Source organism: Oncorhynchus clarkii, chromosome 10 (genome assembly GCF_045791955.1).
Source record: "Oncorhynchus clarkii lewisi isolate Uvic-CL-2024 chromosome 10, UVic_Ocla_1.0, whole genome shotgun sequence".
In the NCBI taxonomy this organism is placed as follows: Eukaryota; Metazoa; Chordata; class Actinopteri; order Salmoniformes; family Salmonidae; genus Oncorhynchus; species Oncorhynchus clarkii.
In genome coordinates, this window is record NC_092156.1 from 26,470,096 (window position 1) to 26,487,552 (window position 17,457).

The 17,457-nt window shown below is 40.3% G+C and overlaps 2 protein-coding genes across 5 annotated transcripts in view; both read left to right on the forward strand.

The window, feature by feature from the left end:
• Positions 1-3,041: 3,041 nt before the first annotated feature.
• Positions 3,042-14,806, forward strand: LOC139418195 (leucine-rich repeats and WD repeat domain containing 1). Of its 3 annotated transcripts, none has more exons than XM_071167460.1 (16): positions 3,042-4,196; positions 4,662-4,748; positions 5,015-5,249; positions 5,492-5,611; positions 5,787-5,933; positions 6,081-6,176; positions 6,415-6,795; positions 6,995-7,127; positions 8,019-8,125; positions 8,302-8,512; positions 9,953-10,025; positions 10,217-10,357; positions 10,464-10,564; positions 10,854-11,012; positions 11,284-11,390; positions 13,935-14,806. In XM_071167460.1, exons 2-16 carry the CDS (start codon positions 4,669-4,671, stop codon positions 14,085-14,087), a joined length of 2,244 nt encoding a protein of 747 aa, XP_071023561.1. In that variant the 5' UTR covers positions 3,042-4,196; positions 4,662-4,668; the 3' UTR covers positions 14,088-14,806. The 3 variants fall into 3 exon arrangements, with proteins under 3 accessions (XP_071023561.1, XP_071023562.1, XP_071023560.1); XM_071167461.1 differs by having other exon boundaries at positions 3,183-3,326; XM_071167459.1 differs by having other exon boundaries at positions 4,027-4,196; positions 13,920-14,806.
• Positions 14,807-15,770: 964 nt separating this feature from the next.
• The window catches only part of LOC139418197 (branched chain ketoacid dehydrogenase kinase), a 34,015-nt gene continuing 32,328 nt past the window's right edge, over positions 15,771-17,457 (forward strand). The window contains exon 1 of one of the 2 annotated variants that reach the window (XM_071167462.1): positions 15,771-16,204. In XM_071167462.1, the coding sequence (XP_071023563.1) occupies positions 15,962-16,204 (243 nt within the window). In that variant the 5' untranslated portion in view covers positions 15,771-15,961. The remainder of the gene's footprint in view (positions 16,205-17,457) is intronic. The other variant, XM_071167463.1, reaches the window with a different exon arrangement.

The following is a 17,457-nucleotide window of genomic DNA, read 5'->3' on the forward strand; positions in this document are numbered from 1 at the left end:
AAATCATTAGCTAAAGATATTTTTGCTAGAAAAGACTTGGGTCATGGAAGTCGATGGGGAATTTTTCAAACATAAAGTCAGAGTGGTAGCCATTAAACTCGCCAAAGAGCTGATGCAATTAAAGAACAATAGAGAAAAGGAGATGATGAGCAAGCTTGACAGTTTTCTAAAGAAAGATAATCTATCTGAAGAAGAGGAGTCTGTGTTCAGGTCTTTACAACTAGAATTAGAACAGACTTACACGGATCTGGCAAAGGGCGCCTTTGTAAGGTCAAGAGCCAAATGGATTGAAGAGGGGAAAAAAACACTAGTTACTTTTTTGCACTTGAAAAGAGAAACTACAAAATAAAATCTATAACTGCACTCAAAATTAACAATGTTTTATGCAAAGATCCCATTACAATATCACCATTTGTCAATTCCTTTTATGAAAACCTTTACAACTCTCAATTTCAGGAAGATGGTTGTGAAAGTTACATTTGCCACATTCAGAATTGTGTCCCTGTAATTGAGGATGATTTCCACTCAGTTTGCGATTCACCTGTGTCAATTGGAGAAATTAGAGAGGCTCTGAATTCAATGAAAAAAGGGAAATCACCTGGCCCTGATGGCCTGTCAGTTGAATTCTATAGACAGTTTTGGGAGTTACTAGAAGACCCGATTTTCAATATGTTTCAAGATTGCATTAAAAAGGGGGAAATGGTCTCCACTATGAAACAGGGCCTTATTTCACTGATTCCGAAGCCTGATAAAGACCCTTCTCTCATTGACAATTGGAGACCAATTACTTTATTAAATACTAATTACAAATGGATTGCTCTGCTTTATGCCAAAAGATTAAAGAAAGGAATAGATACCATTCATTATAAATGAGACTCAAACAGGATTTATGAAGGGCCGTCACAAGCTCTAACATTTGTTTAGTCTTGGACCTTATAGATTATTCAGATGCAATTGACTCAGATGCGGTTGTCCTATTTTTGGACTTCTGTAAAGCCTTTGACACAATTGAACATGAATTTCTCTTTAGGTCTCTTAAACTTTTTGGATTTGGTGAACATTTATGTATGGCTTAACCATTTTTAACAAAGAAATCAAAATTTCCCAACTGGCTGATGATACTACTCTTTTCTTAAGAGACAAAGACCAGGTCGCACATGCCCTTAATGCTATAACTGCATTTTCTATTGCATCAGGATTAAAACGGAATGTTTCTAAATGTGAAATGTTATGTTTATTTGACTCTGATGATAAAGAAATTGAAAATATTCCTGTAAAGGACTGTGTTAAATATTTAGGAATACATCTGTCAAAAAACCACTTAGTCAGACAACATTTGAATTTCTCTCCTAAAATTAAGAGAACTAAAAATATATTTAATAATTGGCTACAAAGAGATCTTTCTATACTTGGGAGAGTACTTCTGTCCAAGGCAGAGGGACTGTCTCGTTTTGTGTACCCCTCATTATCGTTATGTGTAAATCCAGCTACTTGTAAAGATATCAATAAGACCTTTCTTGACTTCATCTGGAAAAATAAGTCTCAAACTAAAAAAATATGTCCTTTCTAACCAAAGAGCTGAAGGCAGTCTAGAAGTGTTGGACTTTGTTGACATAAATAACACTTTCAAGATAAACTGGTTGAAAAAATGTTTGCTCGATACTGATTCAATATGGTATTTCATTCCAAATAATGTGTTTAATAAATTGGGAGGTCTTCAATTTTTACTGAAATGTAATTATATTCCTGAAAGATTACCTGCTAAATTGGCTAGGTTTCACCAACAAGCTTTACTGGCCTGGAAAATATGTTTCCTGCACAATTTTTCCCCTCATAAAGCTCTTTTGTGGAATAATTCAGACATAACTGTAAGGAATAAGTCATTGTTCTACCCCAGCTGGCATGAGAGGAATATTGACTTTGTTCTTGATGTTTTCGACAACAGGGGTAATATTCTCACATATGAACAATTTATAACATTGAAAGAGTTTCCAATACCTTTCAGAGAGTTTATTTCTGTGATCAAAGCCATTCCCAGTGCTCTAACTACACTTGTGAAACGTCATCTTAATTTTGGGAATGATCACAAAGTTTATCCAGAACTCAGATTGGAAGGCGTGGGCTTACTTGAGAAATCTTGTTGTAATAAATATATAAGACAAATTCTTCATTCACAAAACCAACTTACACTGAGAGGAACATTTTTCTGGAACATGCTTATTCCTGACATTGTCTGGAAAAATGCATGGTTAAGACCTTACAAATACTGTATACCAAACAAAGTTAAGGAAGTGCACTTCAACATTTTGCACAAGATATATCCATGTAATTCCATGTCCAAATTTGTGGCTATTGATGATATCTGCGTTTTCTGTGAAAAAGAAGGTGAGAATCTGTCTCACTTGTTCTTTGAATGTAAATTTGTGTCCGAATTTTGGGAAAACCTTGCAAGTACTTATTTACCATTATGAACACTGCCTATAATTTTAACATAAAATATATAATATGTTACTATTGCAATGATAACAAAACCACTGAAATGATTATTTGTTTTATTCTTGTTGCCAAATACTTTATACACAAACAAAAATTCCAAAATTCTATACCAAAATGACCTTATTAAAACACTAACCCCGGTGAATAACAAAATATACAAAATAATAACATCTTCATGAATCATTATAATAAGATATTTTCAGAGTGAATATAATTGCACTTAAATTGTTTCTTGTATTTTATGTATATTTTTTGTATGTTTGAGCATTGTTAATACCTGTGTTTGGTTTGCTAGACATTTGATGTAGCAATGTAAGTTGATATTTGTATTATGAATAAAAAAAACAACAACAAAAAACATGGTTGGTTAAGGCATATTGAGCAGGGCTAGAGGCTCTACAGTGAAATAAGACAGTAATCACTAACCAGGACAGTAATGGACAAGGCATATTGATATTATAGAGAGGCATGCAGGCTAACAAGATAACAGTTAGTAGGCCGGGCAGGTAAGCTAGCAGTTAGCAGGCCGGCAGCTAGCAGTTAGTAGACCGGGTCAAGCTAGCAGACCGGGTTAGCAAGGAAGGAAATAGCAAGGGCTAGCAGTTAGCAGACCGGGCAGGCAAGTTAGCAGACCGGGTTAGCAGGCAAGCAGATAGCAAGGGCTAGCAGTTAGCAGACCGGGCAGGCAAGTTAGCAGACCGGGTTAGCAAGGAAGGAAATAGCAAGGGCTAGCAGTTAGCAGACCGGGCAGGCAAGTTAGCAGACCGGGTTAGCAAGCAAGCAGATAGCAGGAGCTAGACAGTTAGCCTTTGGGGGACGTCGCGATGGGGGTGAGTCTGTTTTGCCTCTTCGTGCGGTGACGTTGATAGACCAGTCGTGGAATTAGTAGGGCTCCAAGTAGCTCTAGGTAACTAGCAGGCTAACTAGACTTCTGCACTACTCTAACCCTGGAAACCTCAACCTGCCTCTCTCGCACGGGACATTTCTGATCCCCAGCCCCATGGGCACCCCTAAAATTAACACATACCACTACTTTCCCCAATGCTACACATTCCTTTGTCTTATGCGCTTCTGCACATCACATGCCCATAAGCTTGACACCTTTAACAACGTAATGTATTTGGCACAAAAGCTGGTACATGATAACTTATATATTCTAACTTTGTCTTGCAAAGACTCACTTTGAATCACTTTGTCGGTTCAAAGACTCAACATCAAAACTCAAAAGAACAGACAATGACTCTGTTTCACCACCCATGCCACCCTGTCTGCGTTGCACCAAACAACGAGCATCACAAACACCGGGAATCTTCCCCTTTAGTTGGTCATCTTTTACATTTACCGCTACCCCAGTAATCACTCCTTTCAATGGGGCCCTTTTCTTGAGAGCAAAACAATTCACATTTATTGCCCCCATTTGTTTAACGCGGAGCGCCTTCTCCATCTGGCCAGCAGAAACACAAACAAGTATCACAAGACCAATTCTGGTTACTCTCACCGTTTTCACCCATCCTGAAACCACAAATGCCAAAAGGCAAGGGTCATGTTTAAAAAGGTTCTTAATAGTTTTTTAAAATATACTTTGCCACACTCAATATGGCGGCTCTCTGGCTCTTACCGGATGGAAAGTTGATGAAAGCCCATATGACTGGCTTGTCAATTATTTCGAGGGAAAGTTACAGAGGTTCTACTGTGCTCTGGTACGTATAGTTTAATACTACTAAATATAAGTAATCTAGTTTAATTAACTGCTTTAGTCATAATTATAGTTACAACCGCAATTCCTGACATTATTTGAATATCAATGAGCTTGAGTAGCACGAGCGTAAATACTGGCAGCTATCGTTTTCGATAGTATTGTAACAAGTTTCACACGAGTTAGTTGTAACAAAAGAAACACTTAATCAACAGTTAATGAATGCGCGACCTTTGTCAATTTTGTCACGCCTAATTGTCTTTGCAAAGTACAGACGTCAAACAGTGATGCAAATCTATGTTGCTCGAACTTCCACGTGATCGTTCTATTCATTGTAGGTTTTCTCACATTCAAGTTTCGATCGCCTACTGCAGATGATAGTCTCGCCCCTAGCTGTTTGCGACCATACATACTGTATATATGACCAAACTAGCTGAACACTGCTTACTTTTACTCTTTGCTTGTACAGACTAGACATGGAGAAAATAACAGAGAAACTACTGCTGGAGAAATGCACTCCAAAAAACACCAAACTGGAACAAGTAAAGACACTAAAGTAAGTAAAGGCTGGTTCCTCTGTAGACTTGGGAATGTTATCAAACTAGGAGTGGAGAATGGCTTTGTCACAGCATAATGTATGTCTGAAGACCATGTTAAGTCTGTTTTAATGGATATGTATTTTGTCTCAATCCTATGGGAACAGTTTTTGAGGAAGAGCAGAACTACTTGAATACCTTGTTAGAGAAATTATGTAGGCCAAGCATGTCTATTTTACCATTTTATCTGGTGTTGCTAGTACTGACCCAGTGCTTCCCCATAAAGTCTCTCCAAGCTCGGTCTGAAGAGCAGTGACCTGCCTGTCCCCCTGCTTTCTCGCCTTTGCTGTCTGGAACAGTTGGACCTGTCTGGGAACAGACTTCAGGAGATGCCTTCCGGGCTAGTCCTGCCCTCCCTACGCTCTCTGGACCTGACCAACAATGAGATGGAAGATGTCACCACTCTGGACACACTGACCACCCTGGAGGATCTGAGGATGGAGGACAACCTCTACATCACTGTGAGGATCCACTGCTCTGTTTGTTTCTCCTTTAATTCTGCCTTCATTCATTGTTATTGTATGATGTTTTTCTCTCATAGAGTTGTAACTCTCAAGCTCTTTCTTTGTTTACCTTCTGGTTTACCAATTCTGTCATTTCTGTCACCCTTTCAGTATGCTATTTGTCAGTCATTCTCATATATTTCCATTTTACTAACAATGACGGCCCATTGGAACGCATTGCTAATGCTTGTGTCTCGCAGATCAATGACAACTACAAGCTGATAATCCTCCTGCCCAAGTTGAGGTTTTACAATGGGAAGGATATAAGCGATACAGCCAACCACGTACGCTATGCCAACAGTGAGAACCTCAGGAAGAGGGTATGAGCCACTGTGTTCAAATTAATTCCTATAGTTTGCCATTTACCTGCTTAAAAATGAACTGATAAAAATAGTCATTACCTAATAACCGTTTGTGTCTTTCATCAAACAAGCACTGTTATGCATAATTTGCTACAAAGTAGTGACCAATTCTGTTGAATTCTTTGGTTTCTAGGTGTTAGCGCTGTGGGAGACCAGCTTTTCACTCCCTGACCACCGAACAGCAGAGAATCTAGCCATTGTGGAAAGGGATTTTGTCAGTGCGGTGCGTCATAAGGTGAAATATGGCCCCAGCTCTCTGACCGACTACACAAAATGGAGGGTAGGTTTTAACTGCTTATTACATTTCTCTTTTCCTTATAAGGACAATGATTTTATTTTATCGGAGTACAACTGGAACCATGTATATTCTCTCACTGGTTTCTGACATTGCTGTTTAGGTTTCTGACATTGTATCACTGGCTTCTAGGTGGAGATGATAGCTAAAGAGCACCTTCGCTCTTTGACCGAGCCAAATGAAGAGTACAGAGATACAGAGGAGCCTGCTGATACAAAGGAGAACTGTGTAAGGATTCAATACTCATTACTATACAGAGCATCCTGCTCTGAATTATTTTCATAGAGTTTATGTTCAAAGGGTTGTTATTATTTAAGCAGGTAATGTTCCAAATGCTGTGTTTGGATCATAAATATTTGTAATAGATGGTAAATAGATCAAGTTTATGGACAAATCTTTTACAAAACTTTTAGATTAATTGTGTACCTTTCCTTTATGATAAGATAGATTTTCCCCGTGTTTTCAGAATTTTCCTTTCCCAGCCAAGAGGAAGCGTTCCGCCTCGGCTGTCAAATGCGACGTAACCCTAAACCCTCAGAAAATAGCCAGAGTGAGTGTTCAAGCCGAGGACAGCCCACACAGGTCAAGCCGTCTGCAAAGCATCCCTCATAAGGCAGAGCGGCCCATCAGCACCACACCAAGGACCCATAAGGCAGATCAGATCCCAGCCACCCCCAGTAGGGGCCAGTCCAAACTCCCGGTGACCCCCAGGAACGGCCTGCGAGAGAAGCAACATCAGTCCAAAGAAGACATGCCACTGGCCAAACGGTCTCGCAAGTCTGCCAAGCAACAGCGGTCCACAGAGGTCAACGAGACGCCTGGGAAAGTAATCTGCACCAAGTCTCAGGTATGATTTTCTAGTCTTGGTTTGTTTTTGGTATAGCACATACTAGTACTACGCTCAATAAAAATACGGTGTGACTTTAGCTGGAGACTTGATGGTTGCTCATCATGTGGCCATTAGCTTTTCATTGATTAACACAGGAACTCACACATTAATACATCCCCCACCCTACCCGCCTTATCCTCTCCTCCATCTCCTCTAGCATTCATCACAGGAGCCAGTGAGTCTGCAGCCTCTTCACGTCCTGCAGTGTCACAGTAAACAGGACAGCCCTGATGACTTTAGCACCCAGCTGTGGGCCTGTTCCTTCCAGCCCCCGCTAGACTACAATGGAGGTGAGTACTGTCCTGTCCTTCAATGGGGTCTCAAATCACATTTTATTTTTCCCGTGTGCCGAATACAACAGGTGTAGTAGACCTTACAGTGAAATGCTTACTTACAAGCCCTTAACCAACAATGCTTTAAGAAGCAAGGGAAAATGGATAAGATAGAAAATAAAAGTAACAAATAATTAAACATCCGCAGTAAAATAACAAGCGAGGCTATATACAGGGGGTACCTGTACAGAGTCAATGTGTGGGGGCACCGGTTAGTTGAGGTAATTTAGGTAATAATATGTACATATAGGTGGAGTTATTAAAGTGACTAGCCAAATCGTCTGGGTAGCCATTTGATTAGCTGTTCAGGAGTCTTATGGCTTGGGGGTAGAAGCTGTTAAGAAACATTTTGGACCTAGACTTGGCGCTTCGGTACCGCTTCCTGTGTGGCAGCAGAAAGAACAGTCTATGACTAGGGTGACTGGAGTCTTTGACAATTTTTAGGGCCTTCCTCTGACACCGCCTGGTATAGAGGTCCTGGAAGGCAGGAAGCTTGGCCCCAGTGATGTACTGGGCGTACGCACTACCCTCTGTAGTGCCTTGAGGTTGGAGGCCGAGCAGTTGCCATACCAGGCAGTGATGCAACAAGTCAAGATGCTCTCGATGGTGCAGTTGTATAACCTTTTGAGGATCTCAGGACCCATGCCAAATCTTTTCAGTCTCCTGAGGGGGAATAGGCTTTGTCATGCCCTCTTCACGACTGTCTGAATGTGTTTTGGAGGGGGGTGGTTATAAGCAAATTGAGAGTATAAATTGGAGTAACATGCAATCATGATAAGCTCCACAGAAACGGTGTTAAAAATAATCTGCTCTAGCAAACCCTGTGTTCTTCTCCCGGTCATGTTGTAGATGTGAATGGTGCGACTCGTATTGTGGCGACGTGTGGAGGAGAGTCTGTGTGCCTGATTGACTGTGAGACAGGACTGGTTATGAAGAAGTATAAGGTCCCTGGTGAGGTCAGTCCTGCTTCTGCGCATGTACCGTTTTTCCTGATAGGGCAATTTAGCTTGGTAGAAAACATCATACTTTATCCCACCATGTTCTTGTTTATCGTGCACATTCCATGTTAGAAAACAAAATAAATGGTGAATTAATGGGGATTAAAATGTTAATTTATGATTCCACCCATCAGGAGTTCTTCTCTCTGGCATGGTCAACTGTGCTGATGTCACGGAAGGGCAACGTTTGCATGCGGCCCTGCAGTATCTTGGCGGCAGGGGGGAAGCGAGGCTTGGTGAAACTGCTTCACCCCAGAGCCAACATGGCGTACGGAGAGTTCAGAGCCAGCCGCAAAGCCCTCTCCATCCTCTGCTTCAGTCCCCGCCAGGGCAACTTGCTCTTCAGTGAGTGGCCACTTCCTGTTTATCTTCTACACTGATCAAAAATATAAACTCAACATGCAACAATTTCAAAGATTTGATTGAGTTACAATTCATATAAGGAAATCAGTCAATTTAAATAAATTCATTAGGCCCTAATCTTTGATGTCACATGACTGGGAATACAGATGTGCATCTGTTGATCATAGATACCATTAAAAAAAAAGGGTAAGGGCGTGGATCAGAAAACCAGTCAGTATCTGGTGTGACCACCATTTTCCTCATGCAGTGCGACACATCTCCTTCACAACCTGGACCTGGAAATGTTTAGCTTCCAGGAATTGTGTACAGATCCTTGTGACATGGGGCGTGCATTATCATGCTGAAACACTAGCTGATAGCAGCGGATTAATGGCACGTTAATGGGCCTCAGGATCGATAAAATTAAATTGTGTTCGTTGTCCGTATCTTATGCCTGCCTGGATCATAACCTCACTCTGTTTACAACGTTGACATCAGCAAACAGCACAGTGCCATACACTGTCTGCCGTCTGCCCGGTACAGTTGAAACCAGGATTCATCCGTGAAGAGCACTTCTCCAGCGTGCCAGTGGCAATTGAAAGTCAGCGTTTTGCCCACTGAAGTCTGTTTTGAAGTGAAACTGCAGTCAGGTCAAGATCCTGGTGAGGATGACTAGCATGTAGATGAGCTTCCCTGAGACGGTTTCTGGGTGGTCTCAGACAATCCCACAGTTGAAGTAACAGGATGTGGAGGTCCTGGGCTGGCGTTGTTACACGTGGTCTGCGGTTGTGAGGCCGGTTGGACTATGAAACATAGTTGGAGGCAGCTTATGGTAATGTAATGAACATTAAATTCTTTGTTAACAGCTGTGGTGGATATTCCAGCAGTCAGCATGCCAATTGCACGCTCCCTCAAACTTGAGACATCTGTAGCATTGCGTTGTGTGACACAACTGCACATTTTAGAATGACCTTTTATTGTCCCCCGCACAAGGTGCACCTGTGTAATGACCATGCTGTTTAATATGCTTCTTGACATGCCACACCTATCAGGTGGTTGGATTAATTTGGCAAAGGATAAATGCTTCGCAACAAGGATGTAAACAAATCTGAGAGAAATACGCTTTTTGTGCGTATCGAACATTTCTGGGATCTTTTATTTCAGCTCATGAAACATGGGACCAACACTTTACATGTTGTTTATATTTTTGTTCAGTGTATTTTATTTTGTTGTCTCATAAGCTTAGTTGGTTGGAGCATAACATCATGGTTGTGGGTTCCATACTCCAATAGAAGGGTCACAAGGTGCCAAACTGCACGTGCTGAGGTGGCACTTTACTCTGGACCTGAAGTCCAAATGAGATCCATATGCTAAATGAGTGTGATGTAATGTGATATGTTGTATGTATGCTCCCTCGTTCAAACTTTCTCTTTTTTTCCCCAGCTGGGTCATACGATAAAAATATATTATTGTGGGACATTGGCGGAGTGGACAGCGACTACAATTTCAAAGTCACGTGAGTCCACTCTGACGGTGCTTTATATTCGTTTTTTGTTGATATTGTGGGCAAATTAATTTGGTTTGCAAGTATTGAGCCGAAATGTATAACAATGGTAACGAAGTGGACACTTGTCCGTGTCATTATGCTCAGAGTTTTTGATGTCTGATGTCTCTGCCCTGGTGTTAACACATTTTATGGCCCAACAGTCGGCTGTTGGTGTTGGAGACCACCGCCACACCCCTGCACTTCTGCCTACCCCCTGCCACCCCAGACACACACCTCATCGCTGCCTGTGAGAAGGGCCTGCACAGCTACAACATCCAGCTCAACAAAGACCCCAAGAAAAGGTGAGGATCCGTAGTTTGTCTTTGTCTGTGTGTGCCTGCGTGGAGAGTCATTGAAAGTTGGACTGCTGCCTAAGCTTCAACTCACGGTCTTCTTTTCCCTCTACAGGTCTGAGGAGATGGAGATCACATTCCCTGTGTATGAGAAGGACAAGGACCATGACTACCACACCATTGATGGCTTGGGATTCCTCACAAACGATGTCGTCGGTGAGTCAACTGCTCCTGTTTTGATCTGACACTGACCCTGTTATTAGATTGTCTTTTATGACTTAGGCAGATTTTATTTGACTTGACTGGAATTCAATCAACTTTATAGATCCCTAGAAGGGGATATTGGGTTTGATGTAATTCAAATAAATCTAGCATGAGCCTGTTCATTTACAAGCGCTAACCCTGGAAATCATCCCCCCCCCTTCTCGTTTCCCTCCACGTCTCTCCTTTCCCTTTTTCCCTTCCCTCCTCCTCACTTTGTCCACATGTTTTCTATCCCTCTCAGCCTCTAAGAGCCACATGCAGGGCTCGATCTACCTGTGGAGCTGGAATGACACGCGAGCCCAGCGGCCCAAGAAGAAGAAGGAGGTATGTGCTGTGATCCTGATGGAGCTGCAGTGGTCCAGCACGGACATCCCCTACCTGTCCCTCAACACCTGCCCCAGTGAGTCACAACAACACGGCAACATGTCACAACACAGCATGTCATACATAGCATGTTCCAGCATGCAACTTTTTCAGTCAAGACCATAATGTGTAAATGGCATTGATCGAACCCATAGCCTTAAAATTCTAATACAGACATGAAGGCACGATTGAAGGGATTACCCCCACAACCGTTGACTAAGAAAGAAGATAGTAAAATTGTTTTCATCAAAACCATTATTGTATAAAACAGTTTAATGTGAATGAGAGCGTATGTTCTTCTTCCCTAGGTAAAGGCTATGTGGTGTGTGGTGACGAAAGAGGGAGACTGTGGACGTACCATGTAACAGACCTCGAGGCCAACTTTAGGAGTGGCAAAGCAATTCCTGCCACAGAGGTACTTATTAGTGAAACGACTTATTAAAATGATAGTTTACTCCAAAATAACATTTGTCAGAAGTTTTCAGACCTTAAATGTTGTTCAAATCCTGTTGAGATTAATCAAATCAATGTTTATTGGTCGCAAGCTACGAATATAACAGGTGTAGTAAACCTTACCGTGTAATGCTTACTTAAAAGCCTTTAACCAACAATGCAGTTCATGATATAGTTAAGAAAATATTTACTTTTCCTTTAGTTTATTTAGTAACACAAAATAACAATACCGAGGCTATATACAAGGGGTACCAGTACTGAATCATTGTGCGGGGGTACAGGTTACTCAAGGTAATTATCCATGTCCTAGCCATCTGTTGTGTAGATCCAGCTACATGTCTCAATCTTAAATGAATGGGAAATATTGTCACCATCTAACTTGTGGCATATTGAACCAAATATTGAGGCACTCCAGGGTTTCTGTTAACCAGTCAATTGTCCGGGAAAAGAAGAAAAAATCCCTTTGCGAAATAATAAGGCTTTTTAGCCTATTAATTTGTGGAAATACCAGTCGATGGAATTTTTTTTGACTGGTCATGCTTATCGGTCTGTATGTTAATTTGCACAATTTCGTGAAATTAAATTGTCACGTGTGTACAGTATATTCATTATGTATATTATTTATCTCGTATACATCATACAGAGAGCCTTTGAGCAGAAAATGTCTTAGTCGGTGCGAGAGCTGATGCTACAGCATCTCAAATACCAAATGCATAGGCAACGGAAAGCAGGCTTCACCAGTGTGTCACACACCACCTTGCAATAAGATGGAGGCAATATGCATTTTGAAAACATACTTAATTGTTTAAAACCTGAAGGTTTCAATAGATATTATGAGGCATGTCTTTCCTTGCTTCAAAATAGCCTAGCCAAAATCAGACCATATCTGTGGAGGCAATTGTTTTATCAACTTTCTTTCATTGTCTAGTAGACAAAGGCACAAACCTTTTTATTTTTATGTCTTTGATTTTTTGGGGTGGTAGATCAGCTTTAATATTGCAGATTGATTGTAGCTTCCATCAATGTAATTGTCTGCATCATTTTCTATCCCCCATATATGTGTTGTATATACAGTACCAGTCAAAAGTTTGGACTCACCTACTCATTCAAGGGTTTCTTTATTTTTTCTACTTTCTACATTGTAGAATAATAGTGAAAACATCAAAACTATGAAGTAACATATGGAATCATGTAGTACCCAAAAAGTGTTAAACAAATCAAAATATATATGTTTGAGATTCTTCAAAGTAGCCACCCTTTGCCGTGACAGCTTTGCGCACTCTTGGCATTCTCTCAACCAGCTTCGTTAGGAATGCTTTTCCAACAGTCTTGAAGGAGTTCCAACAAATGCTGAGCACTTGTTGGCTGCTTTTCCTTCACTCTGTGGTTCAACTCATCCCAAACCATCTCAATTGGGTTGAGGTTGGGTGATTGTGGAGGCCAGGTTATCTGATGCAGCACTCCATTACTCTCCTTGGTCAAATAGCCCTTACACAGCCTGGAGGTGTCCTGTCCTGAAAAACAATTGATAGTCCCACTAAGTGCAAACTTTGCTTATTTGAGCTATTCTTGCCATAATATGGACTTGGTATTTTACCAAATAGGGCTATCTTCTATATATCCCTCTACCTTGTCACAACTAAACTGATTGGCTCAAACGCATTAAGAAGGAAAGAAATTCCACAAACAACTTTTAACAAGGCAGGTGTGTTAATTGAAATGCATTCCAGGTGACTACCTCATTAAACTAGTTGAGAGAATGCCAAGAGTGTGCAAAGCTATCGTCAAGGAAAGGGTGGCTACTTTGAAGAATCTCAAATATATGTTAATTTGTTTAACACTTTTTTTGGTTACTACATGATTCCCTGTGTTATTTCATAGTTTTGATGTATTCACTGTTATTCTACAATGTAGAAAATAGTAAAAAATAAAGAAAAACCCTTGAATGAGTGGGTGTGTCCAAACTTTTGATTGGTACTGTATATATACATATCTTTAAAAATATATATCTTCCTTTTATTATTGTTCTACTAACCCTACCACCCCTCCCATAATTGAAATAAACTAATGAACAACAACACTTCGGCTTCTACTTCCAGCTTATACATACTGTATACATTTTACGGACACAAATCTATTTTACAATAGTTATATTTTGTTTGTTTTTAGTCCTGTCCTTCGTCTACCCTCAACCTCATATATTTCTGATGTCCAACCAGTTTGATTTGTATTTGCCATATATTTTTAACCGTGCTGGGTGGATGCCCTAATCAGGTTACACACCCAATGCATATGGATCTGGTAAATTTCACAAATGTGTGGTAAATTTAAAATGCTGCCGGGCAAATGTCTGGTGCCATATTTTCGGAAACTCTGATCCACTCATGGTGGGCAATTGACAGGCTCTGCTATGGCACCCTTCATCTCACTGAAATCATATTCTGGGCGTCATTGAATGTTTTCCATGTAATTAGATTACCTACTAAAGCAGTTTGGGGCTTTGCAGATCCTGGCATGGCCGTTACCTGTGAGGAATGGACAGGGCCCAGTGGAAGGTCCCCCTATCAACAGTGTGGCCATGGACCCTGAGCTCAGATACCTGGTGGCCCTCAGCGACAAGAACATGGCAGTGGTGTGGATAAGAACGGAGTCTTCCTGAGGACCAAACATAACTTCTCCCGGGTTAATTTTCCCACGTTCACTGATGGGTGTAAATACTGGGTAGGTTTTACTGGTATCACTTCAACCTATCAAGACTGCCCTTTAAAGGCGGTGATGTTCAGTAAGGAAAGGAATTTATTCAATGCTATTGGGAATTTGCTTTGGCTTGGACTTGGCCCCTTTCTGTTTTTTGTTTGACCTCACTCTCTACTATTGACTTCTCACCTTACCACTCGGCTTAAACGTACCAGCCCTAATTTTAACTCCCCTCCTCGCCAGCATCTATTAGATGTAGTCTATTTTGATGCAGAGATTGCCTCATGGCAAGATAAGAACAATATATTAATTTTATTGAAGATGAATAAGAATATACATATACTGAAATTCATGTGTGATGCCTGTACAGATTGGATGCATTTGCATTTTTACCTTTTTATTTTTACAACTGTACTAATTGTACTTTTACTATTCAGTTAGATTATGTCTAATGTGATTTTTTTGTTTGTTTTTTGTAAACATTTTCTTTCCCCAAATTATACATACAATATCAGTTTATCCACTGACATGGAAACATATGATCAAAATTATGTTTGAACTGTTTCAACCACAATGCATGATTGTACATGCAGATTATTATGGCCTTTTCGAGTGTTGGTGGATATGATTTACATTAAGAACATCTGCCACATTAAATGGGATTGATGTCCTAAATTTCAATTGTGTAGTGTGTTTTTGTATGCGGCTATACAGGCAGCCCAATTCTGATCTTTTGCCACTAATTGGAGTTTTTACCAATAAGATCAGATATTTTTCTAATAATTTGGCACAAGATCAGAATTGAGCTGACTGTGAAAACCAGCATAATGCTGCGTTGATAACCAAGTGGGAAGGTGGTAATTGCCATTTGGGAAATTGGATGCATTCACATGCTTGGAACTCGTTGAGAAATGGTTACAAAAAAAAACAAGCTGAGGCAACCATGAACTAAAAGTACAGCTATTGTGCTCGCAAATAAATTATAGTTTTCAAAAAAACATGTATAAAAAGCAATCTATTCATGTTTTATTACATTTAACTGCCGGAAATGCTGTTATGAGGTATTTTCCTTCATATGTGACATCAGAGTTCAGCATGTCGGAGCTCAGAGATGATAGATGAGTTTCCCACAAGTAATTACCAGTTGGAGGGCCGTCAATTCAAATGTTCCTATTTGTATGTGGTAAAAACCATCTTCCCACTTGTAACTCCATTCTTGGTATGCATACATAGGCCAACACTTTTGTAATTTCAGTGTATCTATTCGAGGGGGAAACCTAAATGTGTTCACTGGTGCTTGAGCAATTCCTTTTAAGCACATTTCCCCTTGTGGTGAAATGTGCTTAACATTTTGACCTCATTCAATGTATATCATGGTACACTAATTACATGGAGAGAAACAAAGTAGCGGCTCTTATTTTATTTTGCTCAACTGGTGACTAACTTATTTAGCATAATCCTTTGCATTGTATTGGACTATGCCAAATAAATTATATATATATATATATATATATAAACCTGTTTTATAAACATCCATTGACATGGAAAAGAACATTGTGTGCTCTTCCTGCTCCCTCAGTAACGTTACCAGTAAATTGTGGGAGTGGAAATACCCTATTCCCGCCTCTCGTCTCTGCGATTGGTTAAACCAATACGTCTTCTGACAAACACTGTTGCAGGCTGGTCAATCTCTTCATATAAAGACCATTCTGTACTCTTCATGAGGCTGTAAGCGTGTCTTTGTGCAATGGTGGCCTAATATAATGGCCTGTTGAGACAGTAAATATTTTAAACAATCTCAGAACGGGACTCTGTCCTTGTTAATTGATTTTCAAAATGCGTCGCAGAGTGACAGGTACTGCGTTTGAGATGCTGGGCTGTGGTGGTACTATCACGACCCCGAGGGTGAGAAGGCTTTTGCTTGCCCCCATCACGAAAACAATCACCCCCACCTCGACAGACAACGAAAGATTTCGTTCTACATCTTCAATACAGGGATATACAGAACTGGCACGAGAGAGGTCCAAAACCGTTACGTCGTTTTACAACCAGTCTGCAATCGATGTCTCGGCAGAAAAGGTAAGGAAATTCTGTAAACCAAACTTGCCATTGTTGCCCATGCAGTACTAAGCCGCAGCACTGGCTTTAGGAGCTAGCTAGATGACGTTAGCTAGCGCGGTTAACCAGCGTAGTAAAGGGAACCGCTGTAACCAGCTAGCTACAGTAGCTGTTGAGAACACGTATGGTTAGCTAGAATCGTTGTTAAGAATGTTTGTAACGTATGTATACACTCGTGCATTGCCTTGGGGTAGATATTCTGCTAGCTATAGTAGCAAGCAACTGTAACTACCACCATGTGAAATAACAGCAAAAGTGCCAAACTTGCTCGCTTTATAGCCTAATTTAGGTATTATTAAAATATAGATTTGTTAATTTAACTACCCAGCTAGTATCGTTTGTGATTAGTGGGAGTGAACAACACGGGTATAGACACAAGGGTCAATCCAAGGTCAGTAAATTAACCTAGACAGAAATTAGTCAGTAATGCGGACACTAAATTATATGATAGGACTAGTAAACGAGAGGGGAACTGGTAGTACCCTACTTTTTCAAGAGTTTACCAGATCATTTTATATTTCAGCGTATCATTCACCAGATCATGAAACGACTGAGAAAATCAATAACATGGTCATGTGGCTGCTGTATTTGTGTGTGACTGCAGCTAGCAACCTATATAGTTTTCATTCCTATTTGACTAGGTAGTGGGACATGTGCAGGGCCTTCATTAACTCAAATAGTGAAACCATTGTGCTAACAATTACAAATCCTTATGTAATTCATGTCCCAGACATTATTTGGCACCAGCTGCCCAGGGCCCACATTTTTTAAACCAGTGACACTACCTCCTCAAAGGATAGAAGTAGCATAAGCCAATGTCATGCTACAGATATATATATATATATATGCAGCACATTTCAGACGTACATTGGTATGTGCTTTACAGAATTTTTTTTTAACTATGAGAAGAGAACCTCATATTACACAACAAACATAAGATAAAAAACAAAAGAATGGGACAAACTGAATTTGAGCAAAGATAAAAAGATTGCGTTTTAAGGTCTCTTTTTTTGTATATATATATATATATATATATATATACAGTGCCTTGCGAAAGTATTTGGCCCCCTTGAACTTTGCGACCTTTTGCCACATTTCAGGCTTCAAACATAAAGATATAAAACTGTATTTTTTTGTGAAGAATCAACAACAAGTGGGACACAATCATGAAGTGGAACGACATTTATTGGATATTTCAAACTTTTTTAACAAAT

Bases quoted from the DNA above. Each gene is read 5' to 3' on its own strand.
- LOC139418195 (XM_071167459.1), top strand. From the start codon at position 4,669: ATGGAGAAAATAACAGAGAAACTACTGCTGGAGAAATGCACTCCAAAA. The intron at 4,749-5,014 runs GTAAGTAAAGGC...TTCCCCATAAAG, and splicing joins GAACAAGTAAAGACACTAAA to TCTCTCCAAGCTCGGTCTGA. The intron at 11,391-13,919 runs GTACTTATTAGT...CTACTAAAGCAG, and splicing joins AAGCAATTCCTGCCACAGAG to TTTGGGGCTTTGCAGATCCT.